Below are 17,362 nucleotides of genomic sequence, written 5' to 3'. Positions count from 1 at the left end.
TGCCTGAACTTTTATTTTACTGGGAAAAAGACAGTTATTGTGAAAGCATCCAGCTAAAAAAAACGTGGATGTTCCGTCTTAATGTTCATTTAATCAGCCAATGACTGGAAATGCGTCTAAAAACATTTGATCTGCTATTTCATTCTGGAAATAAACTCTTGAATAATTCTGTGTAAGAAGAAAAGTATCGAACCCTCAGCAGGATGTTTGTTGTAGCAGTTTGAATGTTTGTTTTTCTTTTGAATCCCCTCTCGTTCTCTTCTATTTCAAGATTTAGTGCCTTTTTTGGACGGTAGACTGTTCTGTAATCGCTATGTAGAAAATCTACATATGCCTTTTGTTACTTTTTCATCTGTTGGATAAACCTGATTTGTTATTTTTAAGGTGTGTTTTTATTGATATTATATTTACAAGGGAATAAAAACTGATCAGTCCACACAGTGTGTCTTGGTTTGTCCTGTTCATATATACCAGCTGCTCATGGAAATGAAGTCTGTTCCAGTACGTCTCGTAGAATATGTAAAGGATCAGCTGGAGCTGTGCCAAGACGTTCATTCAATGCTCCTTTCACTTCATGTAAAACAGTAAGGCTAAGTTGAAATCATTGAAAACCAGGAAGTGCAGCTTTAAGAAGCCAGAGCTTCTTTTCATAAATGGTTTGAGGTTTCACTTTCAGCTGCTTCCTGTATATGTCCATCTGACCATAAAACCATGGTGCATTTTAAGTCCCTGAAAAGTTTATCAGATCTTTTTGTTTTCTTATAACTGTCAAGTTTATTTTCAAAACTTTTTACATGAGAATATTTTAAACGTCCCTCAAAGTTGTAATACTCAAAGATTTGACAGGGTTTCAGCTGGGTCTGAATTATCAGAATTTTAGACCTTATAAATATGATGTACTAGGTCTTAAATATGTTCAGGTTGGTGTTAATCATGTGAAACAATCACTGTTGAAATGCTGCATATGTTTATTCCAGGGACGTCGGCTCAAAGAAGCTGATTCTGACACAAGAAATGTTTGGACCTATAAAAACGAGTCTGAATTAAATTTGTATTAAAACAAATCCCCCAAATTTCTAACAGCACCTTAAATGAGCAGTGAGACTAATCCCACTAAGGTGGTTTTCTTTTGTTTAAAGAACAAACCCACAGAGGGAAACTGGATGAAACATCCCAACTCAAGGTCCACTCGCCAGGGTTTTCTGAGCCTTCATCAGTATCAGTCTTCATCAGAGGGTGAAGTTCACAAGATGACAATTTGAGAAATTAGCTACTGTGACTTCATGCCGATCTGTCTCCATGACAACCAAGAGACCTTCATCCGCTGATGATCACGTGATGTGAACATTGTGTTACAAGAAAGTAGAAGATTTACGATCAGTACATCCAAAAATCTTTCAGACAGGCAACGACTCGAAATCTTTTATATTTGATACATCAGCTACTTTTATTCACCACCTACCTTCACGTAAATTGGAGTCATAACAGAACAACTCTGCTTCAGTCTCCCACAGCTCAGCACGTCTTTAAACATTTATTCTCTCGGTACAAATAAAAGAACAAATGCTCTTGTTAATCTTCCTTTGTTTATTTCTTTCTTACCAGATTACTGTTCAGATGATAGAAAATGAAAATTATAAATGTATTATAATACAGGTTTATTCTTTGGATTGCAGCATAGAATTACATAAAACCATTAAATTAATCAACAAACCCAAACTTGTGCTCAGATGGTTGTTTTTATAAGTCTTAATATGCGCATATTTATACACACACATACACTGAACTACCACTCTGATGGTGCACTCGCACGCACAAACGACACATCAACACAAACCTGCTCCACAGAATCAACAGTAGCAATGATAGATATCGATTAGTCGGGATGATGGAGATATATTGATAATGCAGACGAGGCCGAGGCCACATTAAAACCATTTTGATGATGTAAATGTGTGACAGGATACAGGGACTGGAAGGGCTTCTTCTTTTCTTTTTGCAGGAATATCTCCCTGACTTTAAAAGCACCAAACCCTCCACTTCAGCTTCTATTATTACACAGCTCAGTTTATTATGGCTGCAGGTACCTGGGAGGAATATTGTTAACTGTCTTTAAAACGCACCGCGAGGAGCAGCTGCAGCTCTCAATGGAAAATAAATAAAGCTGTAAAAAGGTTGTGCCGTATCACCTCGCAGCCGTGTATTGCTAATACGTGGAAGAGAGCTGGATTGCAGACAGTTGAGAAGTGAAGCAGGTACAGCTCTTTATCAGCTAAAAGGCCTCAGGGAGGAAGTTGGCAGAGCATTGTCTGGACGACCGCGACGAGGGACAGAGGTAGTCACAAGGTGGAAACTCGCTACGGAGGCAGGAACGGAAGATTGAATCCAAAGCACACAAATAAAACCTGCTACTTAGAAGATTTGAAAAGTTTGGTGTGGTCCCGGGCAGGCAGACGCTGTGAGGCACGCTGCTGGAGGGCAGTGGAGGGATGCAATATTTAAAGTTTGACAGTAGCCACCAGGGGGCGACATAATTGCCTTCCCTCTTGTGACCAAATGACTCCAGGTTTTAAAAATTGGAGGTTTTTTACATCTTTATTGTTTCATAGTCAAACCAAAGTGGGTTAATATGGGTTTGGAACGCTCACACTGAGTCCGCACAGGACACTGAGGGTTTTGCAGTTGGGATTATTCCTGCTAAAACCGGTCTGGCTCCAGTTTAAAGGCCACGTTAAGGCAGAGAGGAGACACGCTGCTCCGAACCAGAGGTCCCACCGCTGCAGCAGCACGAGGCCAAATGCAACAAAAGATATGGAACCGAAATCTGAGCAAAACAGAAGCACTTATGACAAAAATAAAGAAACAAGAATAAAACAGTCAAATAAAAAGCGAAACATTGTGTGGGGCTGAAGACTCAGATCAGTACATGGTGTGAAAGTTCTTGGACAAATAAGTAAAATGACAAAACGTGGTTCTGATGGTGGATACAGTCACATGAATAATACTGAAGGCTTTAATCTAATCTACAGTTGGACACCATCACTGAAGTGGATCCACAACACTGAGTCCGTTCAGAACAGTTATGGCTGAAGCTAGTTTGTCTTTGTGTGACGGCGCTCGCTGCTCTGTGGATCATGTGGATCATGTGTTTCTATCTGATGTCAGTGTCACACTTCACCTGATGATGCATGATGCTGCATCTGCATTGAGACAAGTAGAGGTTTGCTGGAAGTTATCTGACCACTACATTTGAGCTGAGCTCTGGTGTAAAATACTGTGTTGCAATATTATTGATTTCCCTCTTTTTACATGACTGGCAGTAGAACAGTGGGTGAAGGAATATTGCTCCAAAAAACCTCAATGTTGACATGAAAGCTGAAAATAAAAACATCTGAATGATAAAAATCTGGTTATATTTTCTTCCTACTTGTTCCAGAAATGAATTATTTGATTCCCTCTGGAGACGTTTGTGCAAATGAACTGAAGCACTGATATGAAAAACAGTGTGTGGAAGATACATGGTCTCGTGGTTTCAGAGGCACAATAACATAAAGAAGCCAGAAGCCAGAAGTGATCTCTAACCCCCGAACCCAAGTGTGCAAGCTGAGACCAGGACGGGAAAGACGACCGGCCACAGAGACGGGGGATCGGGCGAGCGTCTCTCACTCACAGCTACAAGTATCGTGAGGAAAGACGCAGCCATTGGTCGTTTCCCATCTCGGAAAGAACTCGCTGACACAACTGGATCAAAGCCTGTAGCCCCCCCACACACACGTACACACAGACACACAAAAACTTTCCTCCCTCCCTTCATTTACCACGCAACTATTATGATCCACAATTTAACAAAAACTAAACCAACAAGTCCAAACTACATAGCACCTCACAAACCTGCCGACCAATAACATACCAGACCAACAGTAACCAACCAACCAATCAGAGAACTCCAGGGTCCTGGGGCTTTAAGGCCGGTAATAAATACACAGACAATAACTAGAAGATGGCGACACACCGTGTCCTTGTCTCTCACTTCAGCTTTAACACACCTCTGAGTTTCATTCCTCCTTTAAAATCAATGCAGAGCGGATTTATTTTCTAGCCATCTCTTCTTCCAGGCTCACTGTACAAAGTGCCTCGTTTTCAAAATGTTACCTCTTCATGAAAAATATATTGGTCACTGAACCCAAAGCGCTGACATTAGTTTCTCCATCAGGATTGAAAAAGAAAAGACAAATATAGAAGTCCAATCTCATAAACAGAAAGATACACAGAGAGTGATAGATAAATCAATTGATCCATTTACAGGTAAATTTACAATGCTAATAGCAGCAATTTTCATGGAATCATTTGTGCAAGATTTATTCAAATAAAAGGCTTTATCAATTTTCATGCGATAAAGGCATGTGTACGAGCATTTAAATATAAATAGTAAGATCTCGCTTCTTGAATTAAGAAACACATGATATACAGGAATGAGGAAAAACAAACACATGTTATCAATAAAGACGATAGTGTTTGGACATACTCAGTGCCTTTACATGCACATATAGTATTCCATATAATGTATTTATACAAGTTGCTATATCATCTCCATCTGAAATCGATCAGATTCTTTTGTATGCAATTAACTGTTACCATAGAAACAGCCAACGACGACAACGCCTGAGTCAGTGAACATGAATGAACATGCCTACGAACACATTACGGTTCGTCGTCATCAGGATATGAACCGAACCTGGCAGATTTAGCCAATCAGCACGATCGCTCCGAGAGGCTGACTCGGAAATTTCCAATTCATTTTCTGCATTGACTTTTCAGAAAAAAAACTGGCCAACCAGCTAGTACGTAATTCTTTGAAGAGTAAAGGAAGTGCGCATCCTATAAACCACTGCGAGTGATCCCAGAGAGTACGTGATGATGAGAGCCGACACCGGTCTCTGTTTTTAGTAAAGTACATCACGTGATCTCTGCAGCGGAGTTTATACGTCACTTCCTGCCTCTGCCTGCTGCACCCAGCTGCTCCACCTCTCGCCTGAATAATGCAGAGGATTTGATGCTGTTGTGAAAGTGTCTGTGCAGAAAACCTCCCGCTGTGTTGAGTGAAAGACAAACTGTGGGTAACCTCCGGAGCCAATTGTCCGGATTTACCCGCAGGTCATTTCTGAAAACGGCTTTTGTGACTCTTTCATTAGACCCTTCCCACATGATGAACACACATCCATCAAACTCTGCACTCCCTGCTCTTTCCTTGTAGTCTTCATGGCGTAACCCTGATGACATCACAGGGTTATTTCCTCAGACCGGACAGAAAGCTCCTCCAGAGCCACACCAGACGAGACAGCATACGACTGTCTATAGACGCTGAGGAGGAATAAACTGAACTTCATCTGGAAAACGTTTGGAATGGCCCTTTAACTTATGGAAACGTTTTTCAAGCGCATGTGTATTCTGTCAACATTCCTCATGGATTTATGGCCAATGTTAAGTATCCAACAGCTGCGGTGCACTGCCAATGCTTTCCTATAAATTATTACACAGGAATGAGGTCAGTATCAAACGTTAAAAGTCCCTCAAGGATCTTCAATAAAAACATTAATTTAAAAATTAAAAAATCCCAAAGTTCGTCCCATCGTCTTCATTTCCTCCAGCAGATGTGTCAGGAATGTTCCATCAGTCCAAACTGCTTCGGTGTTTTAAAACTTTCCCAAAATGTACATCTCAGCTCATCTCCCATTTGTGTGTCATTTAGAAATAAAATATAAAACTTAAATTTCTTTTTTTTTAGACTTCTTTTAAAAGCACATTAAAATGCATAGAAGCAAATCCTTTCTCTTCTCAAGCCTGAAGCTCCTTGCAGGATATCGTACTTTCTTTTCCTCAATGTACACACGTGCCTATTTCCACCAACGCACCCCCACAGTACTACTCTATAGACCTCCTGGTTTCAGAGGATGACCACAAAACTCCCTGTCAAATTCAGACATCCAGAAAGCCCAGATATGCTTGTCTCCACATTCCACCAGCCTCTGTCTGATATCATGTCCCCTACCTCTCCATTTCACCACCTCACGTACAGAAGCTTCTTATCCAACATCTCAAGTGCAAAATCGACTTTTAAAACCTCCCAGTACAAACTAACTCTCTCCCATAGTGGCTCTGTCCAACAAGGACGCACTTTTCCTGCTCTACACGTCTCATCTTCAACACCAACACGACTACAACAACATGATCTTGTGCATACATGTCAACACTGTACAACATTTACAAATACACACAAACACACACGCGCCCATCCTTAACCTTTCCCCACTACAGTCCCTGAGATCACCTCACACGTAGCACAAGGCTTTCTCCTCGACACAAACACAGCCAACAGAAATTAAATACACAGAAATAAAAATTGCAAAACAAGCCGTGGTGAAGGCACATTTTGGGAGAGTCTCATCTTCGAGAGAAAAGAAAAGGAGTCGGAGGGGGAGGGAGAGACGAGTCTCCATTGACGAGTCAAAGTGTCAGTCTGCAAACTGGACCCAGAGGGTTCAGGGAAGTGGCAGCCAGAGCAGGGAATTCTGGGACATCAGGTCTACACTTATATCCAGGGATGCAAACACATCACAGGTTGGAAACGCAGCAGAAGTCAGCAGCCACTGTGAGGGTTGACAGCATTTGTTTGTTTTTTTACCTCCCCCGGATTTAAAACATAGTTAAATGTGAGTAGTTTGCATCCGTGTATATCAGCAGAGAAAACAGATCAGAGCGTCTGCAGCGTCCAGTCCACTCCCTCCAACAGGTCTGACGCTCCAAACATGAGAAGATCTGCTTCCATTCACTCTCAGCAGTCGTCCCACTGACCGCCATTCATTTAAATTCACGTTCCGAGATGTCCTTTCATAGACTTCTGCATACACTGCATAGTCTTTCATCAACTCACTCTGAATTGTCTCTTTCCATCCATTAACAGTGAATGGATGTGAGTGTCGTTTCCTTCAATAGGAGCATTGGCAGTAAGTTAGTTCTGATGCGTAAGCCTGTTGCATAGCTGAGAGCCGGAGCAGGAGGAGCAGGTGGAGCAGGAGGAGCAGGGTTGTAAGGAGTTCATTTCTCCCATCAAGCTCCTTGTTTCTGTGTTTCAACTGCTCCAGGACTTGCGGTTCTCCCCCCTCCGTGCAACAATGGCTTCTCCTCGCAGGATGGGGACGTGGGCGGCAGGAGCAAACTCTCCCGTATGCCGACTGGTCCGGTCACGACAGGACAGACGGTCTGGGCGAACCAGCACCCCGTAACCCGGTTTACAGTGGAAGTACCGGTGACCTCCGACTGATCCGTCATTCTTACCTGAAGGAACACAACCACAAACATTATAATCATCATCATTTATAGCACCATGTTTGTTTGTTTTAAAGGTTCAGTGTGTAGAATTTAGTGACATCTAGTGGTGAAGTTTCATGTTGCAGCTGAATACCCCCACCTCACCCTCCCCTATCAAACATGAAAGACCTCAGTTGTCTTAAAAACTGTGTAAAAAACATGGCGGCCTCCGTAGAGAGGACCCACTCCCAATCTTAATAATAAAGTTTGTAAATATAAATCCAAATAAAAGTCTGGATCTAGTGAATATAAATGTGGTTTAATAAGGGGACTGTTGGGCCTCGTCGGAGGTTTGAACTCTCTGAGTGCCATTCTAGTTTGTGTCTGTAATTTGGTTCAACCTTTAATCGAGTACTTACCTACAGGCGTATCCAGCTCCACCCCCACCCACACGCCCTCAGCAAACTGCGTCATTCCCATGTAGCGCACTGTCCCCGCCTTATTGCCTCCGACTGTAACATACGACCCGTCCGTCAGCCAATCAGGCAGAATGTCCAAACGGCTACGCTCTTCATCGTCCACAAAGATTTCCAGCCGCTCAAACCCTTCACCTCCTCCTCCTGAATTTACCAGCTTCTGTTTGGAGAAGGAGTTTTCCGCCTTGACGTTGTTGTGATTGGCTGAGCTGTTTGAAGAGGGTGGCGCGATGACGGCCATCTTGGCGGCACACTGAGAAGGAGAGGTCACAACATCGTTCCTGTCAGCACCCTGCTGCTGCTGGGGATTTGAGGGTAACGCGGTCTCAGCAGCCAGGAGAGAGGAGGACGAGGAGGAAGGTTGGAGGACGTCAGACAGGGTAACCGTAGAAACGCTAGTGGAGAAGTAGCCGCTTGACGACTGGCTGAGGGGGGTGATGTCATGCGGGTCATGCACAGGAAGAGGAGGGACTTCTGGGAACTCTGCCCGCTTGTCTTTGGTTGGGGGCTGCAGAATAACGGTCTACAGAAAACCCACAGTTGCCGCAGGAACGGAGGGAGAGAGGAGAACATGCAGACAAGGCAAAAAAATAAAAAAATAAATCAGCACTAATAATCCACTTCCCTATATATGCTATAATGATTTTTTGAGCCAAAAGGAAGGAAGGTAACAAGTGTGTGGTCTGTTATGTGGTTGTATTATTTGCATTCATTTCCCTCATTTGTCCTTTTACGTCTGGACCTGATCAAGAACCAAGGTGGAACCAGAAGAATAAATTAAGTTGATAGCAGTAATTTAGAATTACAGGAAAGATTCACATTTTGTGTCTTATTACAATACTGACACGTCCACATGCACGGCCACTTATCATTGTTCCTCCTCTCCATACTGGCCGCAAAGAGTTCCTTCGTAAAGTGGTTTCAGTGCAAGTAAATCCTCATTTTGTGTAAAAACACTGTTCATGCAAAGATACTATGAGAGGTTTGCAGTCTGAGTTAGTCAGATCTAGTGCATGTCCTCCAGAGCCGCTGTGTTTATAGTACGATATAAAATGAAAATAGGATTGGGTGTTTTTCCATAATAGGGACTAAGAGTTAGAATGTCTCTGATGCTTCTGCCTCTCTCTCTCTCTCTCTCTCTCTCTCTCTCTCTCTCTCTCTCTCTCTCTCTCTCTCTCTCTCTCTCTCTCTCTCTCTCTCTCTCTCTCTCTCTCTCTCTCTCTCTTGCAAGTCCCCTATTAAACTGCTCTGAGGTCAGTATGGACAGATGGAACTCAAGGGACCAATAATGCTTCAATGTGAATATGTGCATGTAGGAGTTTTACTAAAATAAACTTCACCCAAAGGGATAGTTCACCCAGAAATGAAAATTCACTCATTATCTACTCACCCCTATGCCGAATGAGGGGGTGGGTGAAGTGCTTGAGTCCACAAAACACTTTTGGAGTTTCAGGGTAAACAGTGTAGCTGATCAGTGACCTATCTTCAGACGTATTAAAAAAACAGAAAAAACGTAACATGCCTCCATACTACTCATGTGGTGTCATCAAAGTATCTGTAAGCCCCGACATTTATATTTGACTCAAAACGAGGTCATTTACACCGTGTTTTACACCTAAAAGTCCACCGAAAGATGGTTCCTGAATGCACCTTGTCGGAAGATATCAGCAGACATTTGGGCTTAAAACTCGTTTCGAGTCAAATTTAAATGTCGGGGCTTCCGGACACTTGGATTACACCACAGGAGCAGTATGGAGGCATTTTATGGTTTTTCTGTTGTTGTATTACGTCTGAAGTAGGACTCACCATTGAGTTTAATTGTATGGGATTCTGCTCAAACAAAGTTTTTGCCCCTGAGACTCCAGAAGTGTCACACTTCACCACCCCCCCCCCCCCCCATCGCCATAGTGGTGAGTAGACGTTAAACTACATTTATTGGTAAAGTACAAATTCTGAATTCAATTTGAAGTTACTGATTAACCAACAGAAGTGATAAAACAAACAGAAGTCAACATGTAAGGGGAGGGAGGACGGTGAACAATCTCACCGTCTCTGTCTTGACTCTGTTGTCGTCCCCTCCGGGTGATGTCACAATGCGAGGCACATGCTGATGGGTTACAACAACCAAGGTCAGGACAAGGAAATAAGGGTACATGTATGCATGCACATATGTTCACTATACTGGAAATGTACTGGTCGTTACAGTCTAGTATAATGTATTACTATTTATATATCAAACATTTTTACATCCATTCCTCCACCAGCGCTACCTTGATCCTACCATGCACATGTTAACACAATCAAATAAAGCTCAACTCAAAGTTCCACTAAAGCGTAGTACAACATTTTTTCTCCGATTTGGCAGTTTCAGATGAGTTTTGCAAGTCGCAGACGAAAACCCATACATGCTTGTAATCAGGGAAATCAAACAATATCCGTGTGTGTGAGGTAAATTATGAACTAAATTACTATTGAACTACTCGGTTCAGATTCAGACATGAAAAACAAAATGCCTGTCTGGTTCAGGATAATTTCTCTCGGGCTCGGACAAGTTCGGACGGTAAAATGATTTCTACTGAAGAGTTTCACCTCCCCCAGCTTGATGTGTCATTCTGTGGCAGGATGACACATTAGGCATCAGCAGGAGGATCAGTCAGACTCACCATGTCTCTTCTTGCACGTTATGTAGTGATTAAACAAAGTTTGGTGTAGGGTGTGACTCCCTGTCATCAGTCAGTCGTGTAGTGTGACCTCACAACGACTGCAAGACAAGTTGTGAACTGTGCAGCAATCTGATTACTATGAAAATCGTGGAGTGCAAACTGGATTGAACTGAACTGAAAATTAAATCCAAGTGCCTTGCTCAAGGACATCTTGACTGTAACTGTTGAGGCAATAGAGAAGGTTTGTGCTCTGTGTCACTGGGCTCTACGACCCAGTCTCTGCTGACCTGCTGGCTCTGCGGCGACGGTCTCAGCTCCTTCTTTTCATCTCGTGCAGGAAACAGGGACTTTAGCAGTTTTGGCATCTGAGGAACCAGCGCCTTCACTGAAAGATAAGAGGCAGCAAGTCCTAAGCGACCTGGGGGAGGGGTGTGGGGAGACGAGAGAGGAGGAAGAGGAAGTAGAAGAGAGGAAGGAGGCAAGGAAACAGGAGGAGGTGCGGGAGGTAGAAGACGTGTGAAAGATTAAGACAGGAAGTTGAAAAGCGAGTTCAGGAAATGGCCAAAACCCCCAAACACAGTGAAAGACTGACGAGAGAAAACATCCGCCGGCACAGGCGGAGATGGTTGTTTGAGCAATTACAATGAAAAACGTTCTAGGAGCAGTCTATTAACTGGAAACAGAAATGAATCAAAATCAATTAACTCTGTTCATTTTGAAAACAGAATTAATTTCAAACATGTGTTACAGTAACAGGCATTCTGACTGACATGGAAAAGAAATCACTATGAATCAGCCGAAAGAGAAACAGATTGATCAGACACTCTAATCTCAAGTCATGAATATGAGCAGAGAGGAAAACTCATTCACAGCGTTAGAAAACAGCAGAGATGACACCAAAAGAGGGAAGTAGGAGGAGAGATATTACACATCCCATTTGCTGGGAATGATGGGAACAGAGAAGAGACCCAGTGTCTTACAATGTAAACAATGACACACAGGATGTTGTAGTAAAACATGTTTTTATGGAAACATCAGACAGAAGACGGGAAGAGGTGGAAAGACAAAGAGGAGAGGGCGTCAAAATAAAAGGATTATTGAGAAGAAATGAATTAACCCAGAAAAGAAAAGAAGGAGGAGAGGAGAGTGAAAGAAGGAGGAGTAAGAGAGTAAGATGGACGAGTACAGGGTAGTCATGGGGGGAGAGGAGAGACAGAGGGGGGTCAAAGGGAGGAGGTTTACCTTGCTCTGGTTCCTGATTTTGTGGCGGGGTTGTAGCGAAGGAAGTAATGGATGAAGAAGGGGAGGTGGAGTAGGTGGACGGGGAGGAGGCTGGGCGGGGGAGGGTGCGGTGAAACTGAGAAGGCATGAAGATGTCCTGCTGACTCTCCCATCGACCCTGAGGAGGAGACAGGCACAGAGACGACAGGACGAAGGCATGAAAAAGGTGAAATAAATATCAGATATGTGTACTGTTTTAATTTTTAACCATATGTCAAAAAAATCTACAAAAAGTATGTTACCTTATCATCCAGCAGGCAGGTTGTGGATAAATCTTGTCTACTTCCAGACAGCTGAGGATGGACAGAGATCATATTACAATATACTAGTATCATCTCATAAGCCGCTTTCAGACATGCACTGAACTGAGATTTCTGTGTTGCTGTGAATGTGTCTGAGTGGAGAATCTCCCGCTGCGTTCATATGTGAAAAGCAAACGCCGAACAAAGTCCGGGCCCAATTCTGTGGACATTCTCTGGAGTTCATGGCTGAAAATGTCTTTGTGATTTACCCTGTGGACAGATGGAGAACTTAGGCTCCGTCTGTTGCTCCTGCCTCTGCCAGCCAGTTGCTCCTTCACTGCTACCTCCTAAAACAAACACACACATTGACAGCTTGTAGTTTTATACTAGCTCTACATATATCATATCTATCGTTTTGTGTGTGTGTTTATATGCATATCTATCAGTTTCTCTATCTACCTGTCTTAGTCTGTCCAGAGTCAGGATGTTCTCCAGACTCATGACACTTCGGAGGTATTTCTCGATGGCAGCCTCTTCATCTCCTGACTGGCTGTTGTGAGCGCTGGCGGCGAGGTTGGCCAGCATCTCCCTGTCCTCTGATCCAGGGGCGTCCTGATGGGACAGAACATATCAAAACATGTGTTCAGTAATCCACTGTGCTGAAGACAGAATGTCTGACATCTTTTCATTTCCTCACCCCGGGGATGTTGGAGACCACCTCAAACGTGACCCCACAGCCTGGTATGGTGCTGCGGGTGGACATCCTTCTGAGGAAGTTGTGGGCAAAGCCTTGGCGGCCGGGATTGACGTTGACACAGATTCTCTTCCTCAGCACCAGCTGCATGTCGGCAGGATGGCTGAGCTGAACCATTACTCTGATGGTCAGGTATACCCGCTGCTCGGGCCACGCTCCACCACGACTGAGCTGGGGACATTCATGAATGGTGGAGTCCCATGATGCCTCTGCTTTCACCTGTGGAATTGACACATACAGTTGAGTGAAAGTGAAACATAGGGACTCCAGGAATTCCTTTAAAATTGTTTAATGCAGGTTCATCCTCACTAGGGTTGCCACATTGTTATCTGTGCTACACAGCGTTAAAACAAATACTGATTACATAACTTTATCACCAGCCCCACTGTCTATTTCATTTTTATAGACAAAAACTCATTTGGCTGATTTTTGCAGATCAGAAGTTGCACCCACAACAATCAAATACAAACTTTAATTTGTAAAATACTAGACATTAATACTTAGTCTGACGCTATAGTTATATATAGAAAGTGTCTGCTCAGTGCAGCAGCAGGGAAGTGGAGTCTTATCATGTGACGGGAGGAGAATTGACAGACAGTGGCACAAGGTGGCGTCCCAGGGAGAAAAAGCGCCTATTTTGCAACATTTCAGATTTGACCTGATGACACAAGGGAACGTGATAACATTGATCTGCAAACTCTGATGTCTGACGAATGTGGCAGCATCACGAGATACCAATTCTAATCCACACACACACTCACACACACGCACACACAATAGATCAAAGTGTTACTGAGCCTACACGCCGCTTTTCTTGTAAAATGTTTGGTGAAATCTAGTGTTGTCACAAGTTAACTCTCCAGTGGGAAGTTTCCACACCATTTCATCCCTGATGCTCACCTCTGCATCGTAGTGTTTGACAATTTGCAGGTCAAAGTAGTCATCCTCATCTTCTCCACTCAGAGACGCATCCAAACCTCCGGCCTCAGGAACCTCAAACTGGTCCTGAGAGCTGAGGTCATCGGCTGGAGTAACAACAAGAAATAAACCATTGTAAAGCAGCCTGAGAGTATAAATTACTCAACCAATAAAATTGTTTCTCAATATAGATCATAATATGATGTAATATAATTATCAGTGTATGGATCAGAATTAAATGGTTTTACACCCAAAGAAGTGACGTACGTTTGAGGTTCAGGAAGAGGACAGGAGTATGAGTCTCCATGCCTGGCAGAGGAACCCTGTGAACACACATGCGGAACAGCTTGTCATCATTACGTGCATTTGTCTGTACCTTCAAGTGATGTAGTTTGAACATGAGGAAACATTCAATAAATCAGAGACAGGAACACGTCCTGCCATGGGTCGCACCATTCAGCAGGCGCTCCGGGAATGCCGCTGCCAGCAGAGGGCACCATGACGGCGTTTCTCTCCTCTGTCAGAGTCAAGCGCCACTCCAGCAGCTGAGCCTCCCTCTCCATGTCATCCTCTGTCTTCTCTGTGCACACAACAATACTCAAACATTTAACAAGCCCCTCTGAAGACACTATAGATGACTACATCCCTGAGAATTAAGGGAGCAATTGTGTGTTACCTGATTTGCTGACCAGGCTTTGCAGGTGTTGGTCGAGGTATTCCTGTCTCTTGGTGAGAGCGGTTAACCACTGCCCCCGCAAACGTTCCAGATCTCTTTCCTGTCCAACAAACCAGTCACTTAATCTTCTTTGGCTTCAATTCAGCAGCAAATTGATTTAAGGTTTACTGAAATTAGGTAAACAGACACTATGGACAGACATGTATTCCACTGATCTACCTGATAACTGTCCATCTCATCTCCTTCCGGGTTTGCTGCAGTGTTCCTGATCTCAACGCAGCCCACCGACACCGCAAGCACTATCTCTGCAATCAGAGGCATGGTGCCCGAGTCCTGAACTGAACGCACGTCCACCTGGATCCGCCTTGACTGACCCTACAGATGAGCAGGGAGAGGAAGTGTAGAGGATAGGACATAAGTTTAAAAATGTTTATAATATTTAGAAGTCTGCCTGTTGGCTTGAGTTTGCTTGTTCCTACCTGCCGAAGCTGGAAGATTCCCCCGGTCTGTATATCTCTAGCAGGAACCACCTCCACTGGGACAAACTCTCCGTTCTCGTTTATCTCCAGGATTTGAATCCACACTTCCAGACGACGTGTTACCTCACTCCATCTGCAAAAAACAACAACATCATCAACACATCTTGGAAACAACAAAACACTGGTTTTGCATCAGTTGCTGGAAAACTAGTCTTGTAAGCCAGACTGAGGTGAGTGTGTGTGTTTGAGTCTACCTGTCTCGTAGTGTGCGTGTCTTGGCCTGGATGATGCTGAGGTCCCACAGGGCGGGGTTCCTGCCTGCATCTGCCTGCCTGTGGCCATAAACCTCGATGGCGACAGCCCCTTCCGTGAGGTACTCGATGAAATCCTCAGACACTGACACCGCCAGTTCCTACGGTGCCCATAGAGACCAGTGTCATATTCACAACATGGACATTCACTCTATTCTACGTACTACGGTAAGCGAGTCGCGTCATTTCCTGTTTTCCTGCCGCTGGTGGTGGTCGCTGTCTCTGAACTAGCTCCTCTGCTAACACAGATATTTCTCTATATCACTACGGCTAAGTCTATAGTTAAACATCAACACATACCAACTCCTACTCTTTGGTGCTTAGTGATTCTGTGTCCTTACATCAGCGTGTCACCGGATTCTTCTGTTTGAGCTCACCCTCGTAGTCTAATATAGAAGCGATGGCATCTCTCTCTCCCTCTCGCTCCCCTGCTCTCTCTTGCTCCGAGTGTCTCATGTTTACTTACTCCTCTGCCTCCTTTAACAGTAGTGGTACATGTAATAAATGTAGTGTATTGGTAGCGATGGAGGCGAGGCTTAGCGACTTAGAAGCTCGGCTCCGCTGCTTAGAACCTCCGTTAGCTGTAGTTAGCCAGCCCCCGCTAGCCGCCGCGGAGCCACTTAGCTTAGCTTCCGCTATCAGTCCCTCGACTTGTCCCGTGCAGCCGGGAGCCCAGGGCGGCTGGGTGACTGTCCGGAGGGGGCATAGTGCTACCCTTAAAAAGCCCACGATTAAAGACCCACCAGCTCACATTTCAAATAGATTTTCTCCACTCAGCGACGCACCCGTTGAGAAGCAAACTCTGGTCATTGGTGACTCGGTTCTGAGAAACGTGAGGTTAGCGACAACAGCGACCATAGTCAATTGTATTCCAGGGGCCAGAGCCGGCGACATCGAATCCAAACTGAAGCTGCTGGCTAAAACTAAACGTAAATACAGTAAGATCGTAATTCACGTCGGCAGCAACGACTCCCGGCTTCGTATGTCGGAGGTCACTAAAGTTAATGTGGAGTCGGTGTGTGCTTTCGCAAAAACGATGTCGGACACAGTAATTTTCTCTGGCCCTCTCCCTAACACAACAGGTGATGACATGTTTAGCCGCATGTTGTCTTTTAACCGCTGGCTGTCGAGGTGGTGTCCTGTAAATGGTGTGGGCTTTGTAGATAATTGGCAAACTTTTTGGAGGAAACCTGGTCTTGTTAGGAGAGACGGCGTTCATCCCACTTGGGATGGAGCATCTCTCTTATCTAGGAATATTACCCAGTCTATTAAATGACAACCCAGAGTTGGGACCAGGACGCAGAGCTGCAGTGCTAAACACGTCTCTGCGCTCCCTCTGGATCAGTCACACAACCACAAACCCATAGAGATTGTGTCTGTCCACCGTCCCGTTACATTATTTAAATCAAACAATAATAGAGGGAGAATTCCACACAAAAATCTAATACAAATTAACACAACCTCTGCAACAACTCAGGAAATAAAGACTTTTAAATGTGGTCTGTTAAACATAAGATCATTGTCATCAAAGGCTATTTTAGTTAATGAACTAGTCTCAGATCATAAAATAGATTTATTGTCCCTCACTGAGACGTGGCTGCATCCTGATGAATATGTCAGTCTAAATGAATCTACTCCCCCAAGTCATGTAAATACACACGTCCCCAGAGAATTTGGTCGAGGAGGTGGAGTTGCTGCTATTTTTAACTCCAGTCTATTAATTAATCCTAAACCTAAACTAAGCTACAACTCATTTGAATGTCTTGTTCTTAGTCTTCCACGCCAATCCAAGAAACACCAACAGCCAATCATATTTGCTGTAGTTTACCGTGCCCCTGGGGCTTATACTGAATTTTTAACAGAATTCCCTGAGTTTTTATCAAACCTAGTCCTAAAGACCGATAAAATTATTATTGTTGGTGACTTTAATATTCATGTTGACAATAATAAAGATAGCCTTAGCGTAGCATTTATTTCGCAATTAGACTCAATTGGTTTCAGTCAGTGTGTACACCAACCTACTCATTGTTGTAACCACACACTTGACCTTATATTATCATACGGTGTCAAAATTGAAAATCTAACAGTACTTCCGCGCAATCCAATTCTATCAGACCATAATTTAATAACCTTCGATTTTTCACTATCAGAATATATGCCACTAATAATGAACTCATTTTCAAGATGTTTACCTGATAGTGCTGTAGCTAAATTTAAGGAAATAATTCCGATTACATTTAAACCCGTACTATCC

General features: G+C 43.7%; 1 protein-coding gene across 4 annotated transcripts in view; it reads right to left on the bottom strand.

The window, feature by feature from the left end:
* Window positions 1–3,137: 3,137 nt before the first annotated feature.
* kif13ba (kinesin family member 13Ba) overlaps window positions 3,138–17,362 on the bottom strand; it is a 51,719-nt gene continuing 37,494 nt past the window's right edge. The window contains exons 24-39 of one of the 4 annotated variants that reach the window (XM_034571534.1): window positions 15,052–15,209; window positions 14,798–14,930; window positions 14,538–14,693; window positions 14,319–14,418; window positions 14,096–14,222; window positions 13,910–13,965; window positions 13,625–13,749; window positions 12,668–12,943; window positions 12,430–12,582; window positions 12,240–12,317; window positions 11,971–12,021; window positions 11,690–11,846; window positions 10,735–10,865; window positions 9,832–9,894; window positions 7,728–8,307; window positions 3,138–7,335 (exon numbers count right to left, since the gene is read on the bottom strand). In XM_034571534.1, the coding sequence (XP_034427425.1) occupies window positions 7,130–7,335; window positions 7,728–8,307; window positions 9,832–9,894; window positions 10,735–10,865; window positions 11,690–11,846; window positions 11,971–12,021; window positions 12,240–12,317; window positions 12,430–12,582; window positions 12,668–12,943; window positions 13,625–13,749; window positions 13,910–13,965; window positions 14,096–14,222; window positions 14,319–14,418; window positions 14,538–14,693; window positions 14,798–14,930; window positions 15,052–15,209 (2,550 nt within the window). In that variant the 3' untranslated portion in view covers window positions 3,138–7,129. The remainder of the gene's footprint in view (window positions 7,336–7,727; window positions 8,308–9,831; window positions 9,895–10,734; window positions 10,866–11,689; window positions 11,847–11,970; window positions 12,022–12,239; window positions 12,318–12,429; window positions 12,583–12,667; window positions 12,944–13,624; window positions 13,750–13,909; window positions 13,966–14,095; window positions 14,223–14,318; window positions 14,419–14,537; window positions 14,694–14,797; window positions 14,931–15,051; window positions 15,210–17,362) is intronic. The other 3 variants (XM_034571541.1, XM_034571549.1, XM_034571557.1) reach the window with 3 other exon arrangements.

The sequence above is a fragment of the Hippoglossus hippoglossus genome, chromosome 3 (genome assembly GCF_009819705.1).
Source record: "Hippoglossus hippoglossus isolate fHipHip1 chromosome 3, fHipHip1.pri, whole genome shotgun sequence".
Taxonomy (NCBI): Eukaryota; Metazoa; Chordata; class Actinopteri; order Pleuronectiformes; family Pleuronectidae; genus Hippoglossus; species Hippoglossus hippoglossus.
The sequence above is the reverse complement of the archived record's forward strand: the minus strand, read 5'-3'. Positions and strand labels throughout refer to the sequence as shown.